A 26761-nucleotide genomic window follows, 5' to 3' on the forward strand; every position below is an offset into this window, starting at 1 on the left:
TAGTTTCAGCTTGTGCTGTAAGAACATGCAGGTCCCGCTTACCAAACACAATGTGTTTGCATAACAAGTTGACAATTTCCATTGATTCCTATGGGGAAGTTTCTAATGTGTTCCCAATCACAGATTTTTGTCCCCGAACACACATGAACGCACGCACCCAGGAAAACCCAGGCAAAATGCTCTCTGATTTGTCCGATCATTCCCCCTCCCTCTGATCTTCAGCCAACCAGCAAAAGGCAAACAAGGAAGTAAAAAAATGCCTTGTTTGGATATCTGAATCTGCAGTGCGTAGAGCAAGTCTTGGGTACGAATTCCTCATGTTCAGATAACTGAACCTTTGCATAGCGAGCGTTCGGGAAGCGGGACCTGCGTGTGCATCCAATACAGCCACACACCAGCTTGTTTTCACCAAGCGCAGTGTGGCCACTGACAGCCTGAAATTGTCCTAGGTGTGAGCAGGACATATTGGGCAATCTTTTCCAATCGCCATGCTGCAATTTGAAAACCCACCATTTGCGAATCACAAGGATGTGGAAAGTACAGAGCCATTCTCCTGTGCATGGAAGTGGAGCGAAAGCCCCCTTAAAATAAAAATAAAAAGCCAAGAAACTCTTCTTACTAAAAAAGCTGCTCCACTTTCTTCCAGCTCTGCAATTCCATGGGGATTCTTTAGCTGTGGTTCCCGCATTGCAAGGGGGGGTACCATATGACCCTTGAGGTCCCTCTATGATTCTATGAACTGACTGAAATAAGAAAGGCTTTGCACCCCATTTCCCAGTCCTCCCAATTCTATCGAAATTCCGAGAAGACATATAGGCACAACGTCTTCATGGGACTGTTTTGCTTAAGAACAGGGGTTGGCAAGGTTTTCCGGCCATGGGCCGGATCATTCCCATGGACAATTGTCCATGGACTGGACATGCACAGACATGCGTGGCGCAATGCCGAAAATCATGTCTGTGCAAGTCCGTGGCACCAGAAATCACTTCTGTGCATGCCCGGAAGCCAGAAATTGCTTCTGCGCATGCCCAGACACTGAAAATCGCGCCTGAGCAGAAGTGATTTCGGCGTCTGGGCATGTGCAGATGCGGTTTCTGTTATCTGCAGGTGCGCAGATGCCATTTATGGCACCACTCGGTGAGTCCCCTCGCAGCGCTGCGCCGGTTTAGCACAGCGCGCGGGGGACTTGCCGAGCGGGCGGCTCATGGGCCGGTTAAACGGCCTCCATGGGCCGGATCTGGCCCATGGGCCGGAGGTTGCCGACCTCTGCTTAAGAATATACATGGCGGAGATGGGGGCTGCATGTTCAAATGTGTCCATGCATTGATGCACATGCCAGCACACAGGAAGAAAAGCTTTGGGAACCTTCTCTCTTGTGTACTCGCTGAGTAGGAGGGGAATGGCATAAAGGACTATCCAAATTACACAGCGTGCCCTCTGCCCCCCCCCATCGCTAGGACTCTGTAGTGGTACGGCCGTGACAGGATGTTACCACCCGCCTTTTGTGACAAACCCAGGTTGTACAAGCAGAATGGTTCATCCGCTCGGCAGTTTCATCCTCAAAAATCTCTCGTGCTAAATATCCAGTGGGGATATTCCTATGCAAAGCAGACAGAAATGTGTCATTGCTGTTCCTTCCCGCTGCATCAAAATCATGGTCAGGAGCTTTATTTGGGGATTTCCCTTCCTGCCAACCCATCTCTGTGCTTCCCTTCCAGCAAGCAACACAACATGTACCAGTCAGGCCAACTAACCAATGGAAGGGACCTGCATGGGCCGCGACCGCTGTGGTCCTCCCGAGCTTCGGTGAGATACTCTTTGACTCCGGTGCTCCATCCTGTCTGGTCGTCCGGAGGATGATGGGTTACTCAAAAGCTAAGAACCAAAATAAATGGGAGGAAGAGAGAGAGAAAGAGAGAAAGAGAGAAAAGGGGAGGGGAGAGACAGGTTTAAAAGTTACACACCTGTACACATGTCAGTAAAGGGCAGGGGGCAGGGAGAGGAAGAGGGCAGGGTGTGTGAAATTAACAGAAAATCAAGTCAATCATTGTCAAAAGCTCTAAAGGCAACTAAACTTTGTTTTTAACTGAAAGGTTAGCTGAAAAGAAGAGGACAGATGCCCAGTAAACCTGGAAAGGAAAGAAACAAACGAAAGAAAAAAGTTTGCTGGCCTGATGTGGTACATAACTTTGCAAACAACAGTCGCACATTGGAACAGAAAAAAAGGAGAGTTTTAAGACATTCTTTTGCCTTTGTCGTTGCCACTAAAACATGCTTCCGGTCCCTTTGATCCCTCCTCGAAGTGGAGCTGCGAAGAGTGGATTAGCCTGTATTTATTTGATCTACTCATTTCACTCCAGCCAGAATGTCGTTTTTTTTGCAGCGTCACCATCCATCCTCCTGTCATCCCTTTCCCCCTACTGTTCGGTCTGTGGCCACCTCTAGGCTTTTTAAAAGTCATTAATGCTTGCAGGAGTGGGGGAGAAGACGAAAATGAGATTCCAAAACCTTCTCAAATTAATTTATTTGTTTCCCCCTTCAAAATTGCACAGCCGCCACACTCTGCTTGCTAGTTTGCTGGAAATGGCTCTTCGGGGGCCAGCTTTGTAACAACCGACATTAACTGGAGAGAAGGAAGGGGTGGGGGAGAGGTCGGCACCAATTTTGTTTGTGGATCATTTAAAAGAGAGAGAGAGATTCCACTGAAAATAACCTGCTAGCCTAGTTAATGCAGAAGCAGCTAATGCTGAATCTACGATCATCATTTGAGGTAGAATATTTCTGACATGCCCATTCTCTGGATAACTGCAGTCCTTAAAAAGTGAGCAAGCCATTCTTGGTGTATTTGGAAGCAGGGAAGTCTATGACAGACGATATAAAGGCTTTGCAAGCACAGCTGCCCCTCTTTTTTTTTTTTAGAACTTTATTCAAAAAATTTCAAAGAGTATAAAAACACATATGCAAATCAAATAAAGACAAAAATACATTTAAAGTTCGAAGTTAAAAGTGGAAAAAAGAAAAAGAAAGAAAAAACAACAAACCTATACATAAAAATGCCTAGGCTCTACGGTACGGAGAAGAAAGAAAAAAGAAAGAAAGAAGAGAAGAAGAAAGGGAAAGAAAGAGAAAAAAGAAAAGAAAAAGAAGATAAAAATTTGATTCCTATTATTTGTAACACGCGTTCCTAGATATATTACTTATCCCTTGCTGAATTCTAAATTAAATCTATACACAATTCCTAACTAATAGATTCACATTATGATGAATTCTCCTCTTATAGTTTCTTTACTCTAAGCACATCATTAAATTACATTCTAAATTCTCTTTTTCCATATAATCCTGTACAGCTGCCCCTCTTGTGGATTAAATATGGAACTGCAGTAACTGTTCCCAGGGTGTGTGTGTGCGTGTGTGCGTGTGTGTGTGTGTGTGCGTGTGTGTGTGTGTGTGTGTGTGTGTTTGGAAACAGCCAAGGAGAGCAAAAGCTTTTTGGGGTGGGGGAGTTCTCTTTCTCCTGCATGCAGAGATGCAGTTCGCAACTTCAAAGGCAAGAAGAGATGGTTTTTGTTGTTTAAGAGTGAGGACGGTGGATAATAGAAACACCATGAATCTTGCTAACTCCAAAGCCCTTAGGTCACTGTCGCGACAGGACAGGACAGGAGAGAGACTGTTCTTAGTACTTGCCCAGAGATAAGGGTTGAAGGAAAAGAGAATTCGTCCTTGAAAGTCTAGGAGTGAGGGAAGCAAAAACAAGATGACAAGATGGAATATTTAAAGCAGACCTTAAACAAACAGAAGCGAGAGAAAAGGAGGGGTTGAAATAAGGTTAGTGTTTGGCAGCGGTGGCTGTTTAAATTTTCAAAGTTATAAATAAAATCCCTTAGTGGTTACATTTTAAGGAGCACACAATAAAAAAGAAACTGTTGGAAAAAATTATAAAAAATTATAAAAGAAAGAACAACCCCAAATGTTAGGAAAATGGTAGTTCAGCTAACCCTTAATTAAAATTTAGTTTCAGTTGTCCTTTTAAAGAAGGAAGGGAGAAAACAAAAGCCAGTATCTATTTGTTGATTGATTATCTGTGAGGGGTTAAATAATAATAATAATAATCGTTGTAAAGCAAATTAGTCCCATTTCATTATGGCACAAGTTTTTTCAAAATAATAATAATAATAACAACAACAGAAGCATTAAGAAGCCTGTGAAAGCAACATAGATTTTTTTTAAAAAAAGAAATTAAATACGTAGGAAAGAATGAGGAAAGAAAATGCAAAATAAGAACGGGAGCAGGGAGCTAGAGACACATGCTGAGAATGGACTCTTGAGAAAACAAAAAGGAGAAAAAGGAAGAAAAGAGGTTGATTTGGCAAGCAGATGTTTAGAAGGAAGTTTTTGTATTTCAACACACCAGAGGGTCTTTGGGCTCTCGGTAGGATGGCCTTGCAAGTGAGACGGAAGGTGCCCTAATGTCATTCCCTGCCAAGTGGCCACTCCAGCCTCCCTGATAATCTTCGCGCATCAAATTATCTGCTCTATTACACCAATGAGGCTCGCACTTCCTCTCATAATAAGATGACTTGCTCTCCTCGCCTTGGGGCTCTAGAAAGGAAGGGAAGGTGTCCCCAAAGTCTTCTTCAATGCTGCTCTGCCTCGTCAGCGTCCTCCGGCGGGCAAGCAGGGGCCGGGGTGGCATCTTTCGGCACGAGCAGCTCCCGCCAGTAGCACAGCAGCTGGGCGTGACATTTGCAGAAGCCGCATCATAGGGGTTGCGGAAGCTGAAGCGCGATTCCTCTTCCTCGCTGCCGCAGTCCAGGCCGCTGTCTGGGCTCCTTGTGGAAGACCTGCTGTAGGTATAGCCTCTCTCGCCTGCATCCTCCAAGATTCTCTGCTTCGCCGGGTGCCAGAAGTTGTGCTGCAGGTCTTGGTGGTAAGCTCTGGCAGATCTACTCTCTCTAGCTATTGTGCTCCTCATTTTGTGGGCCATCCCTAAACCCTGCTTGTGCAAAAGTTCCGAGTGATCGCCGTCCTCTTCAGCTACTTCGGGGATACTGAACAGCTTTTTACTGTGGTGGATCTGCTGGGCAAAATCAGGCTGCTCCAAAAAAGCTGCGTCAATTTTCTTATTCGTATAACATCCCTTTAAAAGTGCACGTGAGATTTTTTTTAAAAAAAAAGGAAAAAAAAACAACGGACCAAAGAATAGGCGAGGAGAAGAAATAAGTGTGTGATTTAAAAAAAGAAAAAGAAAGAAAAGAGGAAGGAAAGAAAAAAAATAAAGACAGAATTAGTTTTAGAGCAATGGCGAACAGAAAGCATGCAGCTTTTATTCAGTGAGGAAAGATGTCATGCTTTGAATGGAATCTGTGAAAATAAAAGACATGATTAGGAAGTTGCTCAGTGTTGTAATTAGTGCAAGGATGTCAATACAGCAGGCTGATATATTGAGGCTCTGACAAAGAACCGAAAACCAGGCACTTGGAACAAGGAAGTTGATGCTGCACAGGAGGTCTCTTTGGTATGTGAGGGTGATGGGGTATTTCCCTATGGCATAACTCTCCCCTCTGCTTTCTTCCAATCTGTAGACCGCGCTCTTCAGTTAGACTTATCTTAAGTGCAAAATCTCCTGTCCTGCCCACACATTAAAAGAATCTAGATGAAGAACAGAAATTTACCAGCATGCATTTGTATGCTGAGAATAATTCTTAGAAGGCACATTAATGCTCCTTTTCTATTGAAGTGGACTACAAATGCCCAGTGATCAATTAGGATATTGTCATCTTCCTGTTTAGCACTGTGGCTATCTAAACTGACTCCTGTTTTGAAGATATCTTATGAATTGACTCACCAAATCTATACTGTGACACACAGTTTTAAGGGGATTAACATTTTGGTACCTGCCAGATGCTAAATAAATTACCAACAGGAAGGCAGAAGAATCAGCACCAGGGAGAGCTCCAAGATAGGCGAGGCGTTGGCTTTCCTATTTCTCTGCTCCTCGTTTTAAAGAACACCCAACTTTTTAAGCTTAACATTATTTGAAACTGGCTTTCTGTTAGATGTTCAAAGCAAAAGAAAACAAACTACGCCTGAAGAAAATATTTCCCTGGCACGTGGCAGACCGGAAGGGGTGCACAGAGATGGGATTGGCCTGGTTTGAAGTACCTGGTTCCTGCCAGCAAGGTAATTCTAGGAATATGTGTGACTGTGTGCCATGGTTTTTCTTGGGGCAGCAGGGCTGATAAGGGGCAGAAATTTGAAATTATGTAGAACGTGATTCCTTAGTGAAGATTTGAGGTTACAGTTGGGAAGTCTCTGGCTGTTTTTTGTATACAGCATGATGGCCTAGGATCTCCAACCACATTTTTCGTTTGAAGATGCTGCTAGTCCATGAAACCTTTGGACCATCCAAGCCTACCCTCGAGTAACTCAGCAGCTTCTCTTTCTTTCTCTATCCTATCCTTTGCATAGAGGATTTCCCCATCTCATAGTTGCTTTTTACCTTGAGAGTGTTATGCGATGTTATACTGACTCGCCTCCTCCCTCCATCCTCCATCTGCATCTCTGAGTACAGCTCTTCCTCGTCTTCTTCCATGATGTCGGAGAGGTCGGAGCCCCGGCTGCTCTCAGTATGGTACTCCTCCCCATGGCAATAGTGGGGCTGTTGGGGGTGGGGTGGGGGGAGAGGGAGAAAGAGGGGCGAACAAAGCAAGATGCGACTTTCAACATTCAAATCAAGGCCAACCTCAAGATGTTGAGGTGGAGCAGCTCCCAAAAACCTCAGCGCCACCACCAGGGCTGCAGGCATTTGCGAAACCAAAGGACTCTCCAACACCAGCTGCAGAATACACCATCCTGGGGATCTTAGCATTTGTTTTAAAGCACATACAAGGAAGCAAGTTTCTTCACACTGTGACTATGGCACATGCCTGACGCTCAAGCTGCTGCAGTCGCATCAGTTACCTGCTTCCCGAGCTCAGAGCCTTTTAGGAAATCGTCAACAGAAGCCCCTCTCCTCTTGACACGCGGCGAGTCATAGCCATCTTCTTCTTCGTCAGAGTTTGCGTAATGTGCAGCGCCGCTCCTTTCGCTGAACACGCTCCTTCTCTCCAGCTGTGAAGTAAAGAACAGGGAACACCATGAGGGAAGAGCTCCTCTCCAAGGATGGTGGGAAAATTGGATGTGAGGTCTGTGTGCTCTGGTGGTAGGGATGGGGGAGGCATTCAATTCAGTTTGCACTGAAAGGCAAGCCCATTTAATCTGCACAGTCTTGGTTGCTAAGTTGGTAGTGTGTAAGACTCTTAATCTCAGGATCATAGGTTCGAGCCCCATGCTGGGCAGAAGATTCCTGCATTGCAGGGGGTTGGACTAGATGGCCCTCACAGTCCCTTCCAACTCCGCAGTTCTGTGATTCTTCAACACATTCAACATTGATTTGGGGCTCCTCCTTTCTCCAGTTGGTAGGAAGCTTGAGGCCAGGAACCTATATCAGGGATGGGAAAAATTATGGCCCTCCAGACATTTCTGGACTACAACTCTCATCATCCCATCATTGGACAATGTTAGGTAGGAGCTGAAGTACAACGATGTTTGGAGGGCTACCTGTTCTCCATCTCTGCCCTACAGCGTCATGTGAGGACATTGGGGGGGGGGACTTTGGGTGTGTACTATATCTGCTGATTTACAGATTTAAAAGGCACAGGGAAAAGTAGGTAGATGGTGTTAGGATTTCATAGTAGATTCTGTTCCACCTTAAATAGGAACAGGCTTGGCAGAGGATGTTGAATGTATCACATGATGTATATTTCTGTTTGGTTGTACTATTGTAATGTTAGTCTTGCTTTCGTTTTTGCTGATGGAGACAGACACGTTTGGTCTAGCTTCCGAGATGCTTTAGATGCTTTATAATAAACGCTTGTAAATATGCAAGGACTTCTCTCTGAGTATTCCTTCTGATGCTGCTGCTGCTGCCAAACCACGCTAACGCTGGAAATGATCTCTGCTGATTGCGTGCTCAGGTCACTGAGACCCTGAGTTGTGTTCCCTGGGAATCACCGGGACTGAGGAGAAGAGGAGGCTGCCGGCTGGACCTCCCAATGGTGATATCCCAACAGATGGCACTGTTTTTATAGTACTACCAGGTTCCTCAAAGCAACAGCATGTTCCTCAAGTGTATACCTGCTTGCTCCCCTCTCAAGGCCCACCAACCAAAATCATTGTTAAAAAAAAGAAAAGAAAAAACTCTCAGGAATCCTGTCTCATTCATTGGCTATATTCCCAGCTTCCTCCCCAGCTCCATCCAAGTGTGTGTGTGTGTGCTTGGAGTGGGGTGCCCAACAGCTAGCTGCCAGTCATAACTCTTCTAGAGGAATATCTAATGTGGTGGCCTCTAGATGATGCTTGACTCCTATCACTTCTTACCACTGCCCATGCTGGCTGCGGCTGATGGGAATGGAGTCCAACAACATCTGACAGGGACCACATTGGTTACCCCTACTCGGCTATCTCATTCTGCTTCCATGGGTAAAGGTAAAGGTAAAGGGACCCCGACAGTTAAGTCCAGTCACGGACGACTCTGGGGTTGCGGCACTCATCTGGCTTTACAGGCCAAGGGAGCCAGCATTTGTCTGCTCCTGCACTTTTTGGCGTGCTTCCGAACTGCTAGGTTGGCAGGAGCTGGGACCGAGCAACAGGAGCTCACCCCATCATGGGGATTCAAACCACTGACCTTCTGATTGGCAAGCCCAAGGTTCAGTGGTTTAGACCACAGCACCACCCATGTCCCTCGCTTCCATGGGTAGGCAGGGTCACACGTAGAATTGTAGAGTTGGAAGGGACCCCAAGGGCCATCTAACCAGCAGTTCAGCAGCATCTAGAGGGACCATGTTGGCTACCCCTGCTATGCTGTTCTGCTTGCATGCATAGACCGGACCCACAGAGGTCACACTCACATGTGTGGAGAGGGTAACAACGTTTAGATTTCTAGGCATTGAGTTACAGGAGGATCTGTCCTGGAGTGTTAATACAAGGGGGCTTGTGAAGAAGACACAGCAGAGACTGTATTTTTTTTTGGAGAATTTTAAGGAAAAACCATCTTCCACAAAAGCTGCTGCTTGCCTTTTATCACTGTGCCATACAGAGCGTGCTCACGTACGGTTTATGTGTGTGGTACGGAAGCTGTACTTCTCAGGACAGAGCAGGGCTGTGTAGAATTATTAAAACAACAGAGAGCATTATTGGCTGCTCACTCTCCACCTTAGAACAAATCTACACCACCAGGTGCCATAGAAAAGCACTAGACATATCAAGAGATCCAACGCACCCTGGTCACCATTTCTTTCAGCTCCTGCCATCGGGACGGAGATATAGAACAATGCAGGCAAGAACGAGCCGTCTCAGGAACAGTTTCTTCTCTAGAGCGATTGTGGCCTTAAATGGAAAGCCTGGACTTTGAAGCCATCTTATTTTACTTGTTATTTGTATTATGTTTACTGTTTTTAATTAGGTTTTGTAATTTTGGATTATGCGGAATGCTTTATCTGAGTGGATGTAGCAACCGAGTAATTTCGTTGTTCCCGCAAGGGGACAATGACAATAAAGATATCTTATCTTATGTAAAAATCACCAGTGGAAGGAAGCGCATGTGTGAAATAGCCCAAGATCAGGTTTTGCTGCCAGTTTTGTGGGTGTCAGATGCAGCAAGCTCTACTTACCCTGCTGCTCTCTGCTGCGACGCGCTGAGCAGCCTCCCTGGCCATGGCCTTTGCGACTGTGTTGGGGACGGGCGCGCCTTGTGGCTGAGGGAGTATCCGGTTTGGGGAAGGAGACCTCCTCCCCTGGAGTGGGCTGTGGAAGTCGGGAGGCTCCAGGGTGTGGCCGTGGACGGGAGACGCCACGCGGCCCTGCTCCCACGACTCATCCCTTTTTACATGCGGACACAAATGTTCGTCTTTGGTATCTGGGATGCCGGCACTTGGTAATGGCTTAGATTTGGGAGCTGGCCGAGGGTGAGGGGTTGGAGGCACCAGTAGGTCAGGCGGAATGGCAGCGCCCAGCAAGTCCACCGATTCCCCTTGGACAGAAAGTGTCCGGACGAGAACTTCCCTGGCTTCCAAGCTCCGGATTCTCATGAGCTCCACGACGGTGTTCTCAGCCATAGGAAAGATAACTTCTGCCACCTAATCGGATGTATAAAACACAAAGGCCAAGTTGAGAAGGATGGGAAAGGAAGGAAGGGCCCTCAAACTAGTACAGAAGACGAGTAGGACACTCCAGAAGAACCGATTGGTAGCCCTATATGAGACAGAGGTGGGCAGACTTCTAGCTTACAGCATCTACTTTGACATACAGTGGAACCTCGGTTTATGAACACCTCGGTTTATGAATTTTCGGTTTACGAATGCCGCAGACCTATTTGGAACGGATTAATTCACTTTCCATTACTTTCAATGGGAAAGCTCGCTTCAGTTTATGAATGCTTCAGTTTATGAACAGACTTCTGGAACCAATTACACCCATGCTTCGGGTTAAATACGCTTCAGGTTGAGTACTCCACGGACCCGTCTGGAACGGATTAATCCACTTTCCATTACTTTCAATGGGAAAGTTCGCTTCAGTTTATGAACGCTTCAATTTATGTACTCCACGGACCATCTGGAACAGATTCATCTACTTTCCATTACTTTCAATGGGAAAGTTCGCTTCAGTTTATGAACGCTTCAGTTTATGAACTGACTTCCGGAACCAATTGTGTTCATAAACCGAGGTACCACTGTATATATATATATTTGCTAGGACCCCGAGGTCTGCTAAAGTTATAAGTTTAGTATGCATAGAATGTTATGTTTGTATGCGTTGAAGTTTAAAACTTATGTATAGGTTCGTATTAGGCAGGAGGTTTAACTCTAGCTAACTATGGCAATATAAGGCTGGAGATTTCCATTTCAGCATTTATGCTAAGTTATGACTCTTCCCTGACAAACTTAGGTTTGTCCCATGATTTCTATGTGGTCTGAGAGATTCTTCTTTTGTTCCACCGCTTTCCCTGGGAAAAACCGCTGTTTACCGCTGAGTCGCAGCAAACGTCCATTTGCAGAAAACCTGATAGATGTTTGTTCTGATTCAGCAGTAAGTGGTGGGTTTTCCCAAGGAAATGAAAAAACCTTTCGGACCCATGTCTAGAAAACACAGGGCGAGTGGCATTGAATGAATAAAACTTTATTTGCATCAGCCATCGGCTGTGGTAGACACAGAACAAAATAAAAAGTTGATTATATAAAACACGGTTTAGGGCCCAGAATCAGCAGTCAAATAGTGGACCTTATTCTGATTGCCCCAGCTAAAAACCTTGCAACTTTTGCTGTCACCTGCTCCTTTTGATCTGCCAGGAGAAAAGACACCACGGCGGTGGTAGGGCAGCCCGGAATGGGCAATAAAAGATGGGTGTCACAGTGGCCGGAGTGGACTACTTCAGAGTAACGACGCTACGCAGCTCTGCATTTTATTCTTTTATTGGTGCTGCGTATTTACAGTGCTAAAGTCATTGCTATTTACACGGAGTGATGTGATCAGTCGGTTTCAGAACCTCCTAATGGCTTTTGGCGCGTCTTTCTCCAACACAAAAGCTTTGGCAGACCCATCCTCTTTCCCCTCCTCTTTCTGCGTAGTTCTGGCGTTGGGGGGATGGGTCTCCCTCCCTTATTCGCCCCTTCCTGTCCCGCCTGGGACCCTGGCTCCTCTACCTTGCCTGAGCCTCGGACCCGACTTCCTGCTTCCCTACTGGAATCGGAACTCTCTCTGCTTTCCCCTGTGCTCGGTGATTGGCTTGAACTCAGGAGGGGAGGGACTTCGCGATATCCCCTGTCCCTCACATCCACCCCCCTCCCAAGCTCTCCTTCACCCCTCCCCAGGTCCCCCCCAGGTGTCGGTGACGACTGGAAGCCTAAGAACTCAGTGCTTTCCGAGCCCGTTGGTGTGAACACCTCCCCCCAGTCCTGCAAGCCCCCCCTTCCGCCTGGGAGGATGGGAATCCCAAAAAGTCCGTGGCGTCAGAGCTGGTGGGGGTAAAAATGTTCTGCCAATCTGCTCCTTCCTCTGACTGGGTGGATCTCGGTGACACCCATACCTCATCCTCTGGTTCCTCAAACTCCGCTTCCCAGCGCCATGGTGAACTGCTCTCCCGTGCTTCCTCCCCCTCCCCCTCCCTTTCCATGTGCCAGGGCTTGGGTCTATGGGGAAAGAGGGCGTGAAATTCTTCTACCAGGAATTCCTCCTGTATCTGAGTGGCTGGGACCCATTCATTCTGGGACGTTGGAGCATCCTCCCATGCCATGAGGTACTCCAGTCCCCCCACCCCCCACCTTGAATCCAGGATGGCCGTGGCCTCATTGAGTTGCTCCCTGCCTTCCCTCTCCCCCCCTCCCTCAGGGGTTTGTTCGCTGTCTCGGAGCCTGCTGCTTTCCCTGTACGGCGACAGCAGCGATCTATGAAACACAGGGTGCACCCTCATGTCCTCTGGCAGTGCCAGCCTGTATGCCACCGGGTTGACCTGTTGCGTGACCGTGAAGGGGCCCAACCTTCTGGGCGCCAGCTTTTTGTATCGCCCTCTGATGGGAAGGCCCTCCGAGGACAACCACACTTTGTCCCCCACCCTAATGACCTCCCCCGGTCGCCTGTGGCGATCTGCCCCCTTCTTGTACGCTTCCTTGGCTCTCTCCAAGTGTTCTCTGAGCTGCTGGTGCACCGTCTCCAGTTCCTCTGCCCAATCCTCAGCCTGTGGGCCCTCCTCCTCCTCCTCCCCCTCCCTCTCTGGGAAAGATCTGAGGTCACGCCCGTAATTGGCCTTAAAGGGCGACACCCCTGTGGAGACGTGCACCGCATTGTTGTAGGCAAATTCTGCCAGTGGCAGGCGATCCACCCAGTCCGTTTGCCGCTGGCTGACGTAGCATCTCAGGTACTGCTGCAGAATGGCGTTGACCCTCTCCGCCTGTCCATTGGTCTGCGGGTGTCTAGCCGTCGACAAGCTGACCTCCACCTGCAGGAGGTTCATGAGCCGCCGCCAGAACCTGGAAACAAATTGGCGGCCACGATCCGAAATAACCCTTAAAGGTAATCCATGCAGTCTGAATACGTGATCCACAAACAGTTTGGCTGTCTCTTCTGCAGAGACCGCCCTGGCACACGGTATAAAGTGGCACATTTTGGACATGAGGTCCACCACCACCAACACTGCGGTCTTGCCCCTGGACGACGGCAGGTCTGTGATGAAGTCTATGGACACTACTTCCCACGGCCTGTGCGGTGTGGCTAAGGGCTCCAGCAAACCTGCTGGTGGCGCTCTGACCACCTTTGCCCGCTGGCAGGTGTCACAGCCCCTTACATAATCCCTCACATCCTCCCGCACCCCTGGCCACCAGAAGTGTCTCATGACTAGGTGAGTGGTTTTATCCCTCCCAAAATGACCCGCCGTTGGGTTGTCGTGCATCTGCTTGAGGACCGTACGTCTGAGCTGGGTGGTGGGCAGGTACAGTGCACCCTTGTAGAAAAGCAGTCCCCTGCGTTCTGCAAAGTCGTTTGCCTGCTCCCCCCCCTCTCAGTTCTCTGAAGATGCGGTTGGCAAATTCATCCGCTGCCGTCAGTGCTGTGAGTTCTGCCTCGCTTACCACTGCTGCTCCGCAGGACCAAGCTGACGGGGGGAAGATGTGCCTGGGTGCCGGTGGCGCCTCCTCCTCCATGTACTCTGGCTTGCGGGAGAGGGCATCCGCCCTGACATTCTGCTCTCCCGGGATGTAGTGTATGGAGAAGTTGAAGTTCGAGAAGAACTCTGCCCACCGTATCTGCCGCTGGTTGAGCACCCTGGCAGTTCTCCAGAACTCCAGGTTCTTGTGGTCTGTGCACACCTGGATGGGGTGCTTGGCGCCCACCAGGAAGTGTCTCCAGTGCTGGAACGCAGCGTGGATCGCAAGAAGTTCCCGATCAAACACCGTGTAGTTTCGCTCTGGCTGGGTCAACTTCCTGGAGAAGAAGGCACAGGGTCTCCACTCTCTGTTGGCGTCCAGTTGCAACAAAATGGCGCCCACAGCTTTATCAGAAGCATCTGTCTCCACGTGTAGGGGCGCGTCCTGAACCACGTGGAACAGGTTCTGGTCTGAGGCGAACACCCTCTTGAGGCTTTCAAACGCTGCTTGCGCCTCTGGTGTCCACCTGAACTTCTGCTTGCCTCTCAGGCAGTCAGTGATGGGAGCCGTAACGCGAGAGAAGTTCTTGATGAACTTCCTGTAGAAGTTGGCGAAGCCTAGTAGGCGTTGGGCATCTTTGCGCGTCCTGGGGCTGTGCCAGTCCAGGATGGCCTGCACCTTGTCCTTGTCCATCGCCAGCCCCTTGTCTGACAGCTTGTAGCCTAGGAAGTCCACCTCCTTGGTGTGAAACTTGCACTTCTCCAGCTTCACATACAGGTGGTTCTCCTTCAGGCGCTGCAACACCTCCCTGACATCCTTCACATGCTGCACTGGGTCATCGGAGTAGATAAGGATGTCATCCAGGAAGACCAAGCATTTCCTGAAAAGGAGGGACCCCAGGACGTGGTGCATGAAGGCCTGGAAGCATGCTGAGCCCCCTTGCAACCCGAAGGGCATCACCAGATATTCAAAAGAGCCCAGAGGCGTGAACATCGTGGTTTTCCATTCATCGCCTTCCCGGATCCTGATCAAGTTGTACGCCCCCCTCAGGTCTAGCTTGGTGAAAATCTTGCCCCTGCGTGCCGCTGTCAGGAGATCATCCACTCTGGGCATGGGGAAAGCCACTGGCTCTGTCACTGAATTCAGCCGTCTAAAATCCACCACAAGACGGCGCTGTTGCGTGTCTTTCTTGTCCACCCAGAAGACCGGGCTGCCCCCTGCTGCCTTGCTTTCTCTGATGAACCCCCGCTTGAGGTTCTTGTCGATGAAAGCGCGCAGATCCTCCAGTTCCTGGTCTGACATGGCGTACAGCTTGGCTGGGGGTATAGTTGCCCCCGGCACCAGGTTGATCTGGCAGTCAAAAGGCCTGTGTGGGGGTAGGTGGTCGGACTCCGCTTCGCTGAAGACCTCCTGCAAGTCCCAGTACGGCTTGGGTATCGCCTCACCCCCTTTGACGTGCATGGTGGCCACCGTGGCTATCGGAGGCCCCTCCCCTGGTTGGTGCTGCATGCAATGTTCCAGGCAAAAGTCCGATCCAAAAGTGATGCATCTTTGGTGCCAACTGATGGAGGGGTCGTGGCGCGCCAGCCAGCTCATGCCCAAGACGATGGGGGGGTCTGAGATGGTGGTGACGTTGAATGCCAGTGTCTCTGAGTGCCTTCCCACCGTCATTCTCATGGGGGGGGGGGTTTGATGAGTGATGGCCCCTCCCAGCAGCTCTCTGCCGTCAATGGTTGCCACGTGCAGAGGAAAATCCAGCTGCAGAAGCTGGATCTGGTGCTCTTCTGCAAAGTTTCTCGAGAAGAAGTTCGCTGACGCCCCACTGTCAATTAGGGCGAGGACCGTCAGGGGATAGCCATTTGGGAGCGTGAGCGTCACTTCTAGAACCACTCCTGCTCTGGGAGGGGTGGGCTGGCTCTGCTCCTCTCTGTGCGGGTGGGTGGGCTGGGGCTGTTGTCTGCTGACTGTGCCTGGCTGCTGCCCCTTGTCTCCTGCAGCCAGGCTTTCCCGTTTCCCTGCTGTGGTGCTGCGTCAGTGGGGGAGGGCACAACCGTTCCCGCCTTTCCTTGCCACTCCCTGCGATGTGGGCAGTCTCTGACGAGATGCTGGGGGGAGTTGCAGAGAAAGCAATTCCCACCCCTTCCCTCCTTGCGTCTTGGCGCCGCTGGGGTTTGAAAAGCCCCCGCGCGCGCGCTATCAATCTGCATGGGTTCCTGGTCCTGACTGGCCCCAGGCGTGGCTTGAAAGGGTTGTTGGGGGAGTGGCTTCTCCTGCGACCGTGGGAACCAAGCCCGCTTTGCGCGCGTTGCTTGCTTGTCGCTCCACCGGGATTCCTGTCTCACCCCCACCGCCAGAGCCGCTTTGCTCAGCTGATCCATATTACTGGGCTTTGGACCTCTCGAGAGCTCATCCTTCACCTCCTCATGCAACCCCAAGTAGAACGCCGCTTGCATTGGGGGTGACTCGAGTTCCCACCCCAATCTGTGCACCAGCATGGTGAATTTCGCCCAATACGCGCGAACTGTCATATTTCCTTGGCGTAAATTATGAAGTTCCTCCTTAGTCTGGTCCATATGACTATCGGACGAATACATCGTTTTCAAACCTTCTAGAAATAGTTTGACATTCTTCATGCAAGGATTCTTTGTTGCGATTAACGGTCTTAGCCACTCCCTGGCTGCCCCGGTAAGGTGCTCCACAATAAACGCTACCCTGTGCTCATCATCAGGGAACTCAGCGTGGTGCAGCTCAAGAGCATACACAATCTCAGTCTCAAAGCCCTGATATTCCCTCGGGTCTCCATTGAACTTGCTTACTAGCGTCCCGGCTCTCCTTCCTGGCAGCACTTGGACTTGGGGTGCCCCTCCCGCCTTGTTTTTCTCTGCATCCAGCTTGTTTTGGAGGTCTACCGCCACCGCCCTTAATTCCTGCTCTCTTTCCTGTAGCGCTCTCACCTGTTCCGCAAGTTGTAGCCGGTCGTCCTGGACCTTCCTAGTCTCTTCTTTAGCTGCCTTCAATTCCCCCTGCGCCTGCAGCGACAGCTGCTGCAGTTCTTGCTGGGCTTGCTCCGCGATCTGCCGCCATTTCTCCGCCTCTGACACGCTCATCCCGGCAACTCCAAAGTAGCCCAAAAAGGATTAGGAGGTTGCTGTCACAGTGGCCGGAGTGGACTACTTCAGAGTAACGATGCTACGCAGCTCTGCATTTTATTCTTTTATTGGTGCTGCGTATTTACAGTGCTAAAGTCATTGCTATTTACACGGAGTGATGTGATCAGTCGGTTTCAGAACCTCCTAATGGCTTTTGGCGCGTCTTTCTCCAACACAAAAGCTTTGGCAGACCCATCCTCTTTCCCCTCCTCTTTCTGCGTAGTTCTGGCGTTGGGGGGATGGGTCTCCCTCCCTTATTCGCCCCTTCCTGTCCCGCCTGGGACCCTGGCTCCTCTACCTTGCCTGAGCCTCGGACCCGACTTCCTGCTTCCCTACTGGAATCGGAACTCTCTCTGCTTTCCCCTGTGCTCGGTGATTGGCTTGAACTCAGGAGGGGAGGGACTTCGCGATATCCCCTGTCCCTCACAGGTGATAATCTTGTTCCTCAGATCTTTATAAAGAGTGCAAGCCAGGAGGGCATGTGCCACTGATTTGGTGCTGCCATCTCCGCAGGGACATACCCTAAGCGTTTTTTCGTATGGAATCTGTTGGAATCATCCCTCAAGTATAGCCAAGGGCAATACATTCAATCCTGCAAGGGTAAAAGCACGTCTATATTTTGGAGTTGCTAGGTTTTGCAGATAGGGTGCCAGAGAATCAAAATGGGAGGATGGAAAATGGTCGTACCATGGGGCAAAATTTCCTTATTGTGGCCAAGTTGTTCTGACGCTCGATATCATTTACGCATTGACAGATTAGACTGTTTGCTTTACTATAACCCACAGAGTAGCAGCAACAAACAGACAACACGGTAATGTTAGCAAAACAATGAAAAGGTAAACCACCGTGAAGTGCAAATATTTAAAAATATATGCACCAACAACCTTCACATATGAGAAGAAGAAGAGTTTGGATTTGATATCCCGCTTTATCACTACCCTTCAGGAGTCTCAAAGCGGCTAATATTCTCCTTTCCCTTCCTCCCCCACAACAGACACCCTGTGAGGTGAGTGGGGCTGAGAGGCTTCAGAGAAGTGTGACTAGCCCAAGGTCACCCAGCAGCTGCATGTGGAGGAGCGGAGACGCGAACCCAGTTCCCCAGATTAGGAGTCTACCGCTCTCAACCACTACACCACACTGGCTCTGTGTAATAATCAATGCAATAATCAAGTCCGATAGTAAAGTGCTATGATGTATGATTGAACCTTGTATTTAACCTTGTAAGTAACTGTTGCATTTTCATCATTCTTTGATAATTATGAGCTTCGGTAGTCTTGTTAAGCTTTTGCACATGAACCTTTGGTGAGTATTTTAAACATTTCTGTACAATGTTTTAAAGAAATGTACAAGTATTTATGGTGCATCATATAAATTTATACAAATTTATTACTTAAGAAAGAGTCCGCCCCCTGAGGAAACCATTCCTGTGAAACGGGGAAGAAGCTGGCCACCCGTCGGATGAGATAAGAACGCATGGGAAGAGATAAGAATGCATGATACATCATAGCACTTTACTATCGGACTTGATTATTGCACTTTATACTGGACTGTTAAGAATTCGAGCATGAGATTTTGTACACATTTTTGAAACTCCTTGTATATGTGAAGGTTGTTGGTGCATATATTTTTAAATATTTGCACTTCACGGTGGTTTACCTTTCCATTGTTTTACTATAACCCACGGCGAGTGGCCGTTATGGGGCATTGTGGGCCGTGGCATTGTGGGTGAGCCCATAGAAAGGGGGAGAAAAGGAATCCACCTGCAGTTTACATTTAAAGCAGCATTGTGCCACTCTAAAGAGCCATGGCTTCCCCCCCCCAAAGTATCACGGGAACTGTTGTTTGTTGAGGGTGCTGAGAAAGTAGATTGTGTCCATAGGATAGAACATGGGTTGCGGAAGGGCTAACGAGATATCCCAGGGCCTGGGTGGGCGGGTCAGTTTGGATGACCTCTGGTATCTGATTGGAGGGAATGGTTGTTGCTGGGGAATTTAGCATGTTGCAATTGCTTGATTGACAGCCCTGGCAATATATATGCATACTGAGCAGTTTGTGCCCCCTCTTTGCTGCTCGCATTGAATCTCCCGCCCGCCCTCCCTCCGCTATGTTTAGGCCCTTTGCACTGACCTTGCAGTGCCTGTCTAGGGGTCGCCTGTATTCAGGGGCCTGGTAGGAATTTTGCCACTTGGCTGATTGGCTGGTGCCAGGTGGTTTTTGCCTACTACGCTGCAATTAGTCACAACTTGTAAGGTTGCGGTTAGGCATTGGTTCAAATAAAATGGACGAGGGGTACGGATTTTGGCTGGGCCTGACCCTCATTGATTGCTGCTGCCATATAGAAGTATTCTGTTAAAGGAATCCTGGGGCTCCACATGTTTGTCTGTTTAAGCCCACTAGGGGACAGGCCGCGCATGAGCCTTGGGGAGCATCTGGGGAGAGGACAAGAAGAAGGGCTTGTGCCCCCTGCCCCGTCCTCTCTCAGGGGGTGCTTACTTACTGGCTCCCCTACTAGGCTAGAGGGAGTCAGATCTGTCCCAGGCGGGGGACAGATGGCTGGGGAAACCAATGCCTAAGCAACCACTCACATTATTATTTGTATTTTAATAAAGTTGCGGCCAAATTTAATGCCAAAAACCTTAAACTAAAATTACGTGTTTGGTATGAGTTACTGGGAGGATATCTTGGTGCCTCGGCACGCAAGTGGTTTTCTTCTAGAAAAAAATGGTGCCGCTACTGTGTACCATTGAGTATCCCCAGGGGGGGAAAAATCACTCTTGAGAGTTGTCAGGAGATCCCCACCCCACTCCCTTCCAAGGGCTACAATTCCCAGAGTTCCCTGGGAGGAGGGATGGACAGTTGAACCCACTCTGGGAATCAAGGCATGTGGATCACCATCAACAAAGTGGAAAACCCCACCTACCCTTTGGCCTTTTGCATAAACTCCATAACCGGTTACGTTGGCTCCATTGGAGGTCCCTGTTGCTGTGAGAATTGGTGGCTTCCATGAAACCAGCATCGTTCCTGGCGTCGGCCCAGCCTGAATTCTGATGTCTTGAGGGGGAGCTGGTGGACCTAGATTTCAAAACATGCTTCAGTTACTACTAGTCACTTGATTCCTTATGTTCTACAGGTAGAACCACATTGTTATTAAATTTTCATTGTCTAAGGCAGGCATGTCCAACTGGTTGATCATGACCTACCGGTCAATCGCAGGTCAATCTGGTCAATCTACTGCTCAATCACGGATCTACTGGTCGTGACCCTGATCTCTCTCTCTCTCTCTCTCTCTCTCTCTCTCTCTCTCTCTCTCTCATCTCTCTAGCAAAAAAGCTCAACAACTTTGGGTCTCCCCCCCAAAAAAAGCTCAACAATTTAGGACAATCTAATGGGTAGATTTCTTTTATACTGGGAGTAGATCGCAGTCTCTTGGGAGTTGGACATGCCTGGTCTAAGGAGATTAGGCTGGAGATGTCAAGATGTGTCATTTCAGTATTTTATTGAGGGATGGAGGAAACGGTCTCAGGGCCAGGTGACTTTGGCATATGTTCACTCTTTAGTCTACTTCACCCCATTACCATTTTTTAATCCATAATTTTAAAAACAAAATTTTAAAAAAATCTGCACAATTTGCCACGTGTAAACATGTTTCTAAACATGGATTTCTTACATACTGTCTCTGACATTATGCATTACCAAACCTAGTTTTATGTTGCTGTTGTTTTTAGCTCAGAACTGTGTCAGAACATTCCAAACGATAACTAGTCCACACTACATAATGGAAGCACTTTTATAGCACTTTAAACGTCTGGGTTGTTGTTCTTGTTCTTATTAATAATTTATTTAATAAATTTATATACTGCCCTTCATCTGAGGCTCACAGGTGCTTTACAGGGTCTTCCCCCTCCCCCAACCCAATAATAATAATAATAATAATAATAATAATAATAATAATCCTGGAAAATGTAGTTTGCTAAGTGTGCTGAGAATTGTTAGGAGAGCCCTCCTTTCACCCTTACAAACTACAATTCCCAGAGTTCCCTAGGAAGAATGATTGATCATTAATGCAGTTTAAATCTGTGATGTGGAGGCACATCAATGCAGGAAGTGGACATCAAGTCTGTCCACATCGTATTTTGCAAAGATTGAATTCCCTAGACATCTCTAGTTCTAGCAAACCACATATGGACATTGCTAATGTAGGTGGTGGTAGTGGTTGTGAACTGGGGGGGAAGCTCTGTGGCAAGATGCACATGCTTTAATTCCAGGGTTACTCTTAGTCGTTATTCTTTAAAATTCAGATGTTTCAAAAGAAATCCACATGGTAAAAATTACATGTTAAAAATTAGATGCCTGATTTAAAAAATGCAGAGGACTTAAAACTATCAAAATACAAATAAAACCAGTCGTTTTAAAACAAATGCATGCAAATAAAATTAAGTGCTGAAATTACACGTCTTGGCTGGCTAAAGAGAAAGGTTTTTAGCAGGTGCTGAAAATAATACAACACAGCCATCTGCCTCGTGGAAATTTCAGAAATCCTCCTAGCTGGAAAAGAATTCAGGAAGAGCGGAATGCAAGCCCGAGAAAACACCAAAAGGAATGGAAGGGTAGAAATCCTCTCATCTCTATTGCAATCCCAGAGCCAATGCCAGGATGGGAGGTAAGCCTGTTGAGAGCAAGACAGCTACCAAGGTGTCATTGCAGAGCAGAGAACAGGGCAGGGCAGAGGCCAACCTTGCAAATCACTCTTGGAAGGATTACAGCAAACACTTCTACATCCTAACATTGGGGAGCAACTTTGGCAGGAGCAATCTGATGCTGAGGAGGGAAGTCTGGAAAACCATTTACAGAAAATCCTAGAAAGAGCTTGCAGGAAGCAGGAGATGCTGAAAACCATGCGGCAACCCAATAATGCCAAGGCGAATGGCACACGGGCAACTTCCTGCTGCGGTCCCAGTGTCCAAAGTCGGTGCCAGGTTAATAATTGCCTGGTTAATTGGTCGCTAGGACAAGTGGATGGGGAAACAGCATGCCAGAGGCTACCAAGAGTCTTTTGTGCCGTTTGCAGCAATTGGAAGAGAAGTTTGTCGGAGGAGGGCATGCATCAGCTGTGCTCAATAAACTGGCCCAACTCCTTGCACACAGAAACCTAGCAGGTCAGGGAAGAAGGCTGGTGTGTGTCTACATCTCCCCCTGACACCATAGCTTTCTTTTTTATAGGCATCCCCTTATTTACGTATGATCAGCTCGCGTGTGACTGCATATATGCATGGCACTGTTAAATGAGTACGGTAATTCAATTCTTCTAACCTGAAATGACAGGAGAGAGCTGGAAAATCCTTGTGGCTCATAAGGATGAGCTCCAAAAGGATGTCAGTGAGTCAAAAGTCCAGGAAAAAAAGACTCCAATGACTCCAAATGGTCCTGCTGAAGCCACACTACTCTGTTCTACAGCTGTTGGGTGGGAACACTGCTTCTATTCATTTATTGGGGGTGGGTACCCAGGTGGCGCTGTGGTTAAACCACTGAGCCTAAGGCTTGCCGATCAGAAGGTTGGCGGTTCGAATCCCTGTGACGGGGTGAGCTCCCGTTGCTTGGTCCCAGCTCCTGCCAACCTAGCAGTTCGAAAGCACGCCAAAATACAAGTAGATTAATAGGAACCGCTACAGCGGGAAGGTAAACGGCATTTTCGTGCGCTGCTCTGGTTTGCCCAAAGTGGCTTTGTCATGCTGGCCACATGACCTGGAAGCTCTACACCAGCTCCCTCGGCCAATAATACAAGATGAGCGCGCAACCCCAGAGTCGGTCACGACTGGACCTAATGGTCAGGGGTCCCTTTACCTTACTCAAGGGTACGCAGTACCGGCACCCCCAAATGTTAAAAGTGTGGCACTTACTGTAACACTTTTTCTTTGCTCGTGCATGAGGCCCTCATAAGAGGACAGAGGCCTAACTCAGCAACGCTCCTCTTAAGCGCTACGCTTCAGCTAGACTGCTAGATCTTTTGCTTTCTTTCCGTTCCTTGAATCTTGGAGTGGCAGGCTGCATGTGTGTTCCAAAACCTGGGTGCCATGCAGCTAAAAACAGCTGAGCAAAAAAACAAAAACAAAACCTTCCCCTGTTTGAAGGCCCTGAAAGCCTGTTATCATGATAGCACACTCGCTACGTCTCTAATTAAAACCAATCCCCTATAAATAGCAGTGTGCTGGATGGAAGCCTAGCCTAAAAATATCCCTGTGATTATTAAGGTTATGCATATTGCATGAGTTCTGCCACATATTTGGCAACATCCTGCCTAAACTGAACAAGCTAAAAAGCTTTCGGAGGGGAAGGGCCACCCGCTCTCCCCCTCCACCGTAACAATCAATTCACAGTGCCGGCAGTCCTACAACAGCCCCGATCATCTCTGAATTGTTATTGCCAGGCAACAAAATTCTTATGGGTTGAGAAAAAGTACTAGCAGGCCCCTGTATACCAGGAATCCTGCTTAGCTTTCCCTTGGGAAATAGGCTGTGTGTCATTTTGGGGAATGAAGCCCTCCCCCAAGCCAGTTCTACAGGGGCGATCCTTGAAGACCCTTTTATACGAGGACCGCCTTGCTGAGCAAAAACTCTCTTAAGGTGTGCCATTTAATACACCTGCAGCCAGAACTTTACGATCTGAGAAGACCACTTTTTTTTTAGCTTCGGAAGTACCGCTGACCCTGCTTGGGAAACATGGATGTCTCCATCTAGACCAGGGGTCTTAGGCCCAGGCAGGAACCAGATATGGGCCCCCTGGCCTCTCTATTTGGCCCACAGGGTTCTACCCAGGCCACACCCATCCCTGGCCTTGCTTTGCACCCCAGGTGTTCTCACCTGGCTGGATTGTGTCCATTTGCTTGTCTGGATAACTGATGGTGCCATCTAAATGTGGCGCATATACTTATCCCGTTTCTGCAATAAACTATGCATTTAAGCTCCCGAAACCTTGGCTACTTGTCTTGCTGGCTCACTGATCCTTCCCCATGGCACAGGAAAATAGGAAACTGCCTCATATCAAGTCAGACCTTTGGTCCATCTAGATAAGTGCTGTCTACCACTGATTGGCACAAGGTTTCAGGTAGGGGATGTTCCCAGCCCTACCTGGAGATTGAATCTGGGACAGAGCAGATCCACTACTAGTGAACTAAGGTCCTTCCCAGAGGGGAAGGCAGAGGGCAGCTCTAAGTTAGAGGTCCCAATTCCACGTTCTTTGGGTGCACACACCCATGAGGTCATAGGCACTTGCACACTCATGGTAATACACCCTTTCTCCCTCACCTCCCAGAGCACATGTGTGAGGCTACCTTTCTTCTTTCCTTTGACAGTCTTTCCAAAACTCATCTTGCCCCCAAAGTCTTCACGGCAACCCCCTGCTTCCAGTGTTCAATGGTCATGGGTCCGTAACGAAGCCTTAAGTAGGTGCAACTGAAACCCTGGCATGATCCAGGAGCAGTCAATGTTGTGCCCCACTCCGATGTTCCTGGACTACAAATCCCATTGTCCCTGACCATGCTGGTCGGGGGTGATGAGATTTGTAGTTCAACAGCATCTGGAAGACCCCACGTTGGCTTCTTCTGTGTCAAAGTTTAGAATGCCAGATCCTTCAGGAAATGACCTTCCCTCTTGCAATCTGTAAGCTTTCACATACACCAATGGCGCTGTATAAATTAGCAAACAACAGCAAGCAATATCCTTAAAAAAACACAACAAAAACAGAGTCAAACCTGCTGGCAATGTCGAAAATTCTACAAAGGCTTCCTTTTTTTCCCGTTGCTCAAGTGGGAGCTGCCAGGGCATTTGGTGAGGCTTGGCCAATACCTTCACCTTGTAGGCCATGTTGGGCTTCAGGTTAAAAAATTGATACTTGTATCTGGCAGCCTTGACAATATCGAATTCCTCTTCGTTGAGGAAGATCACGTGACTGTAATTGCTGTTGGTCGGGAGCCAGGTGAGCTCGGCGGAAATCTGGGTGATGTTGTCCACTTTAAGGTGCGAAGGAGCCACAATGACATCCTTCCCTACTAACAAAGTGCACTGGAGCTCGTCAGAATTGCCCCTACTGGTTATGCTTTGAACAGATATTCGATACGTGCAGGTAGCAATGTTAAGTTTTTCTATGAGAGCTTTAGTTCTGCTCCCCAAGGACACACTCATCCGTATTTCTTTGTCTACCAAGACGTTGTAGCTATGAATGGTTCCCCATCCAGGTGGCACGACCGGAGGCTCCCAGCCCACAATAACACTTTTGGCTAGTTGTTTGATAAGGGTAATTTTTCTAGGATAAGGCACAATGTCTTCTCCAATTTCATCAATGTTCACATCCAGGGTCCCTGCGCTGTTATTGACAACGCCAGGCTCTAAGTGGCTGGGAGGGTTTATCTCCAAAAGGCCATCTCCTTCCAACATGTGACCAGTGTGGTTGATGTAATTCTGGTCTTGCTCGCTGCCCACCCCACTCGACGAACGGGATTCATTATCCTGCACTAAATCCACAAAGTTGGAAGGGACAAGACCTCTCTGTCCATCTAGGAGTTCACCTAGAGGAGAAAGAGAAAAAAAGGTGGAAGGCAGGTTGCACAATCACACAGAAAAGACACAACTACTCATCTGGATTCACATTTAAAGGTAGGCCAAGGAGAAACACAGCCAGTTTCAACCACCCCCCCTGCCCTAGCCCTGTTGAGGTGCTCACCCAACCCAATCTAAGCCAGTAGTGACTGCTGTCCACCGGAACTGGTAGGAAGCAAACAGCAGAAGGAACCAGAGGCAAGGATAGGCAGAGTCAACGAATTCTACCTTCCTGTCTACTGGGCTTTACTTTAGCCTCAAGTTCAAGTACTTTATTACGGTCACAGACCAGCATAAGCAAAACATCTAAATAAATAGCATAACAGTATGAATCTAATAATTATTAAATAAATAGGAACAAGAACCAAACGTAGATTTAAACATATACATAGGATACTTAATTAATAATAATAAATTTTTATTTATACCCCGCCCTCCCCAGTCAAAAACCGGGCTCAGGGCGGCTGACACCAACAGAATTACAATAAAACATAAAAACAATTAATTAAAATACAGATTAAAATACCGTATTAAAATTTAAAGTGCAGCCTCAATTCAAGTATTCCATAAATCCAAGGCATGGGGGAGGAAAAACACAGGGGTCAAGCTGAGTCTAACCCAAAGGCCAGGCGGAACAGCTCTGTCTTGCAGGCCCTGCGGAAAGATGACAAATCCCGCAGGGCCCTGGTCTCCTGGGAAAGAGCGTTCCACCAAGTTGGGGCCAGTACTGAAAAGGCCCTGGCTCTAGTAGAGACCAATCTAGCCATCTTATGGCTCGGGATCTCCAGAATATTGTTGTTTGTGGACCTTAAGGTCCTCCGCGGGGCATACCAGGAGAGGCGGTCCCGTAGGTACGAGGGTCCCAAGCCGCATAGGGCTTTAAAGGTCAAAACCAGCACCTTAAACCTGATCCTGTACTCCACCGGGAGCCAGTGCAGCTGGTAAAGCACTGGATGAATGTGATCCCGCGGCCGGGACCCTGTAAGGAGCCTTGCCGTGGCATTCTGCACCTGCTGGAGTTTCTGGGTCAGTTTAGATGGGTGTGTAAAAATTTATAAGAAAAATTAAAAGATCGGTTAACACAGCTATATGGGGTAGGCTTCAGAAGTGAGGATCTAACAACATGGGCTTTCAGTTTAGGGTTGAATTATAGCATAGACCATTCTTCGTTGAATATCTGTCATGGCAGCGCAAAATCTGGTGACTGAATATGTGACTTCTGGGCTCTCGTCCTGTAGTAATAGGGAGATGCTGTGTTGTTCTGAAGGCCCAGGAAACTTATATAAGATGGGTTGGATAAACCTAGTTTGAATGTCTATATAATACTGGCAACAAAGAATGGCATGCT

At 48.2% G+C, this 26761-nt stretch overlaps 1 protein-coding gene across 20 annotated transcripts in view; it reads right to left on the reverse strand.

Annotated features, from left to right (window-relative positions):
• Nucleotides 1-26761, reverse strand: part of RIMBP2 (RIMS binding protein 2) — a 286403-nt gene that overhangs the window by 32284 nt on the left and 227358 nt on the right. For 10 of the 20 annotated variants that reach the window (XM_088659571.1, XM_088659572.1, XM_088659570.1 and 7 more), the window contains 7 exons: nt 24570-25382; nt 19743-19894; nt 9711-10175; nt 6961-7110; nt 6500-6658; nt 4409-5137; nt 1755-1875 (listed from right to left, as the gene is read on the reverse strand). In XM_088659571.1, coding sequence (XP_088515697.1) covers nt 1755-1875; nt 4409-5137; nt 6500-6658; nt 6961-7110; nt 9711-10175; nt 19743-19894; nt 24570-25382 — 2589 coding nt within the window. The remainder of the gene's footprint in view (nt 1-1754; nt 1876-4408; nt 5138-6499; nt 6659-6960; nt 7111-9710; nt 10176-19742; nt 19895-24569; nt 25383-26761) is intronic. The other 10 variants (XM_035097548.3, XM_088659577.1, XM_035097540.3 and 7 more) reach the window with 2 other exon arrangements.

Source organism: Zootoca vivipara, chromosome 16 (assembly GCF_965207765.1).
Source record: "Zootoca vivipara chromosome 16, rZooViv2.hap1.1, whole genome shotgun sequence".
In the NCBI taxonomy this organism is placed as follows: Eukaryota; Metazoa; Chordata; class Lepidosauria; order Squamata; family Lacertidae; genus Zootoca; species Zootoca vivipara.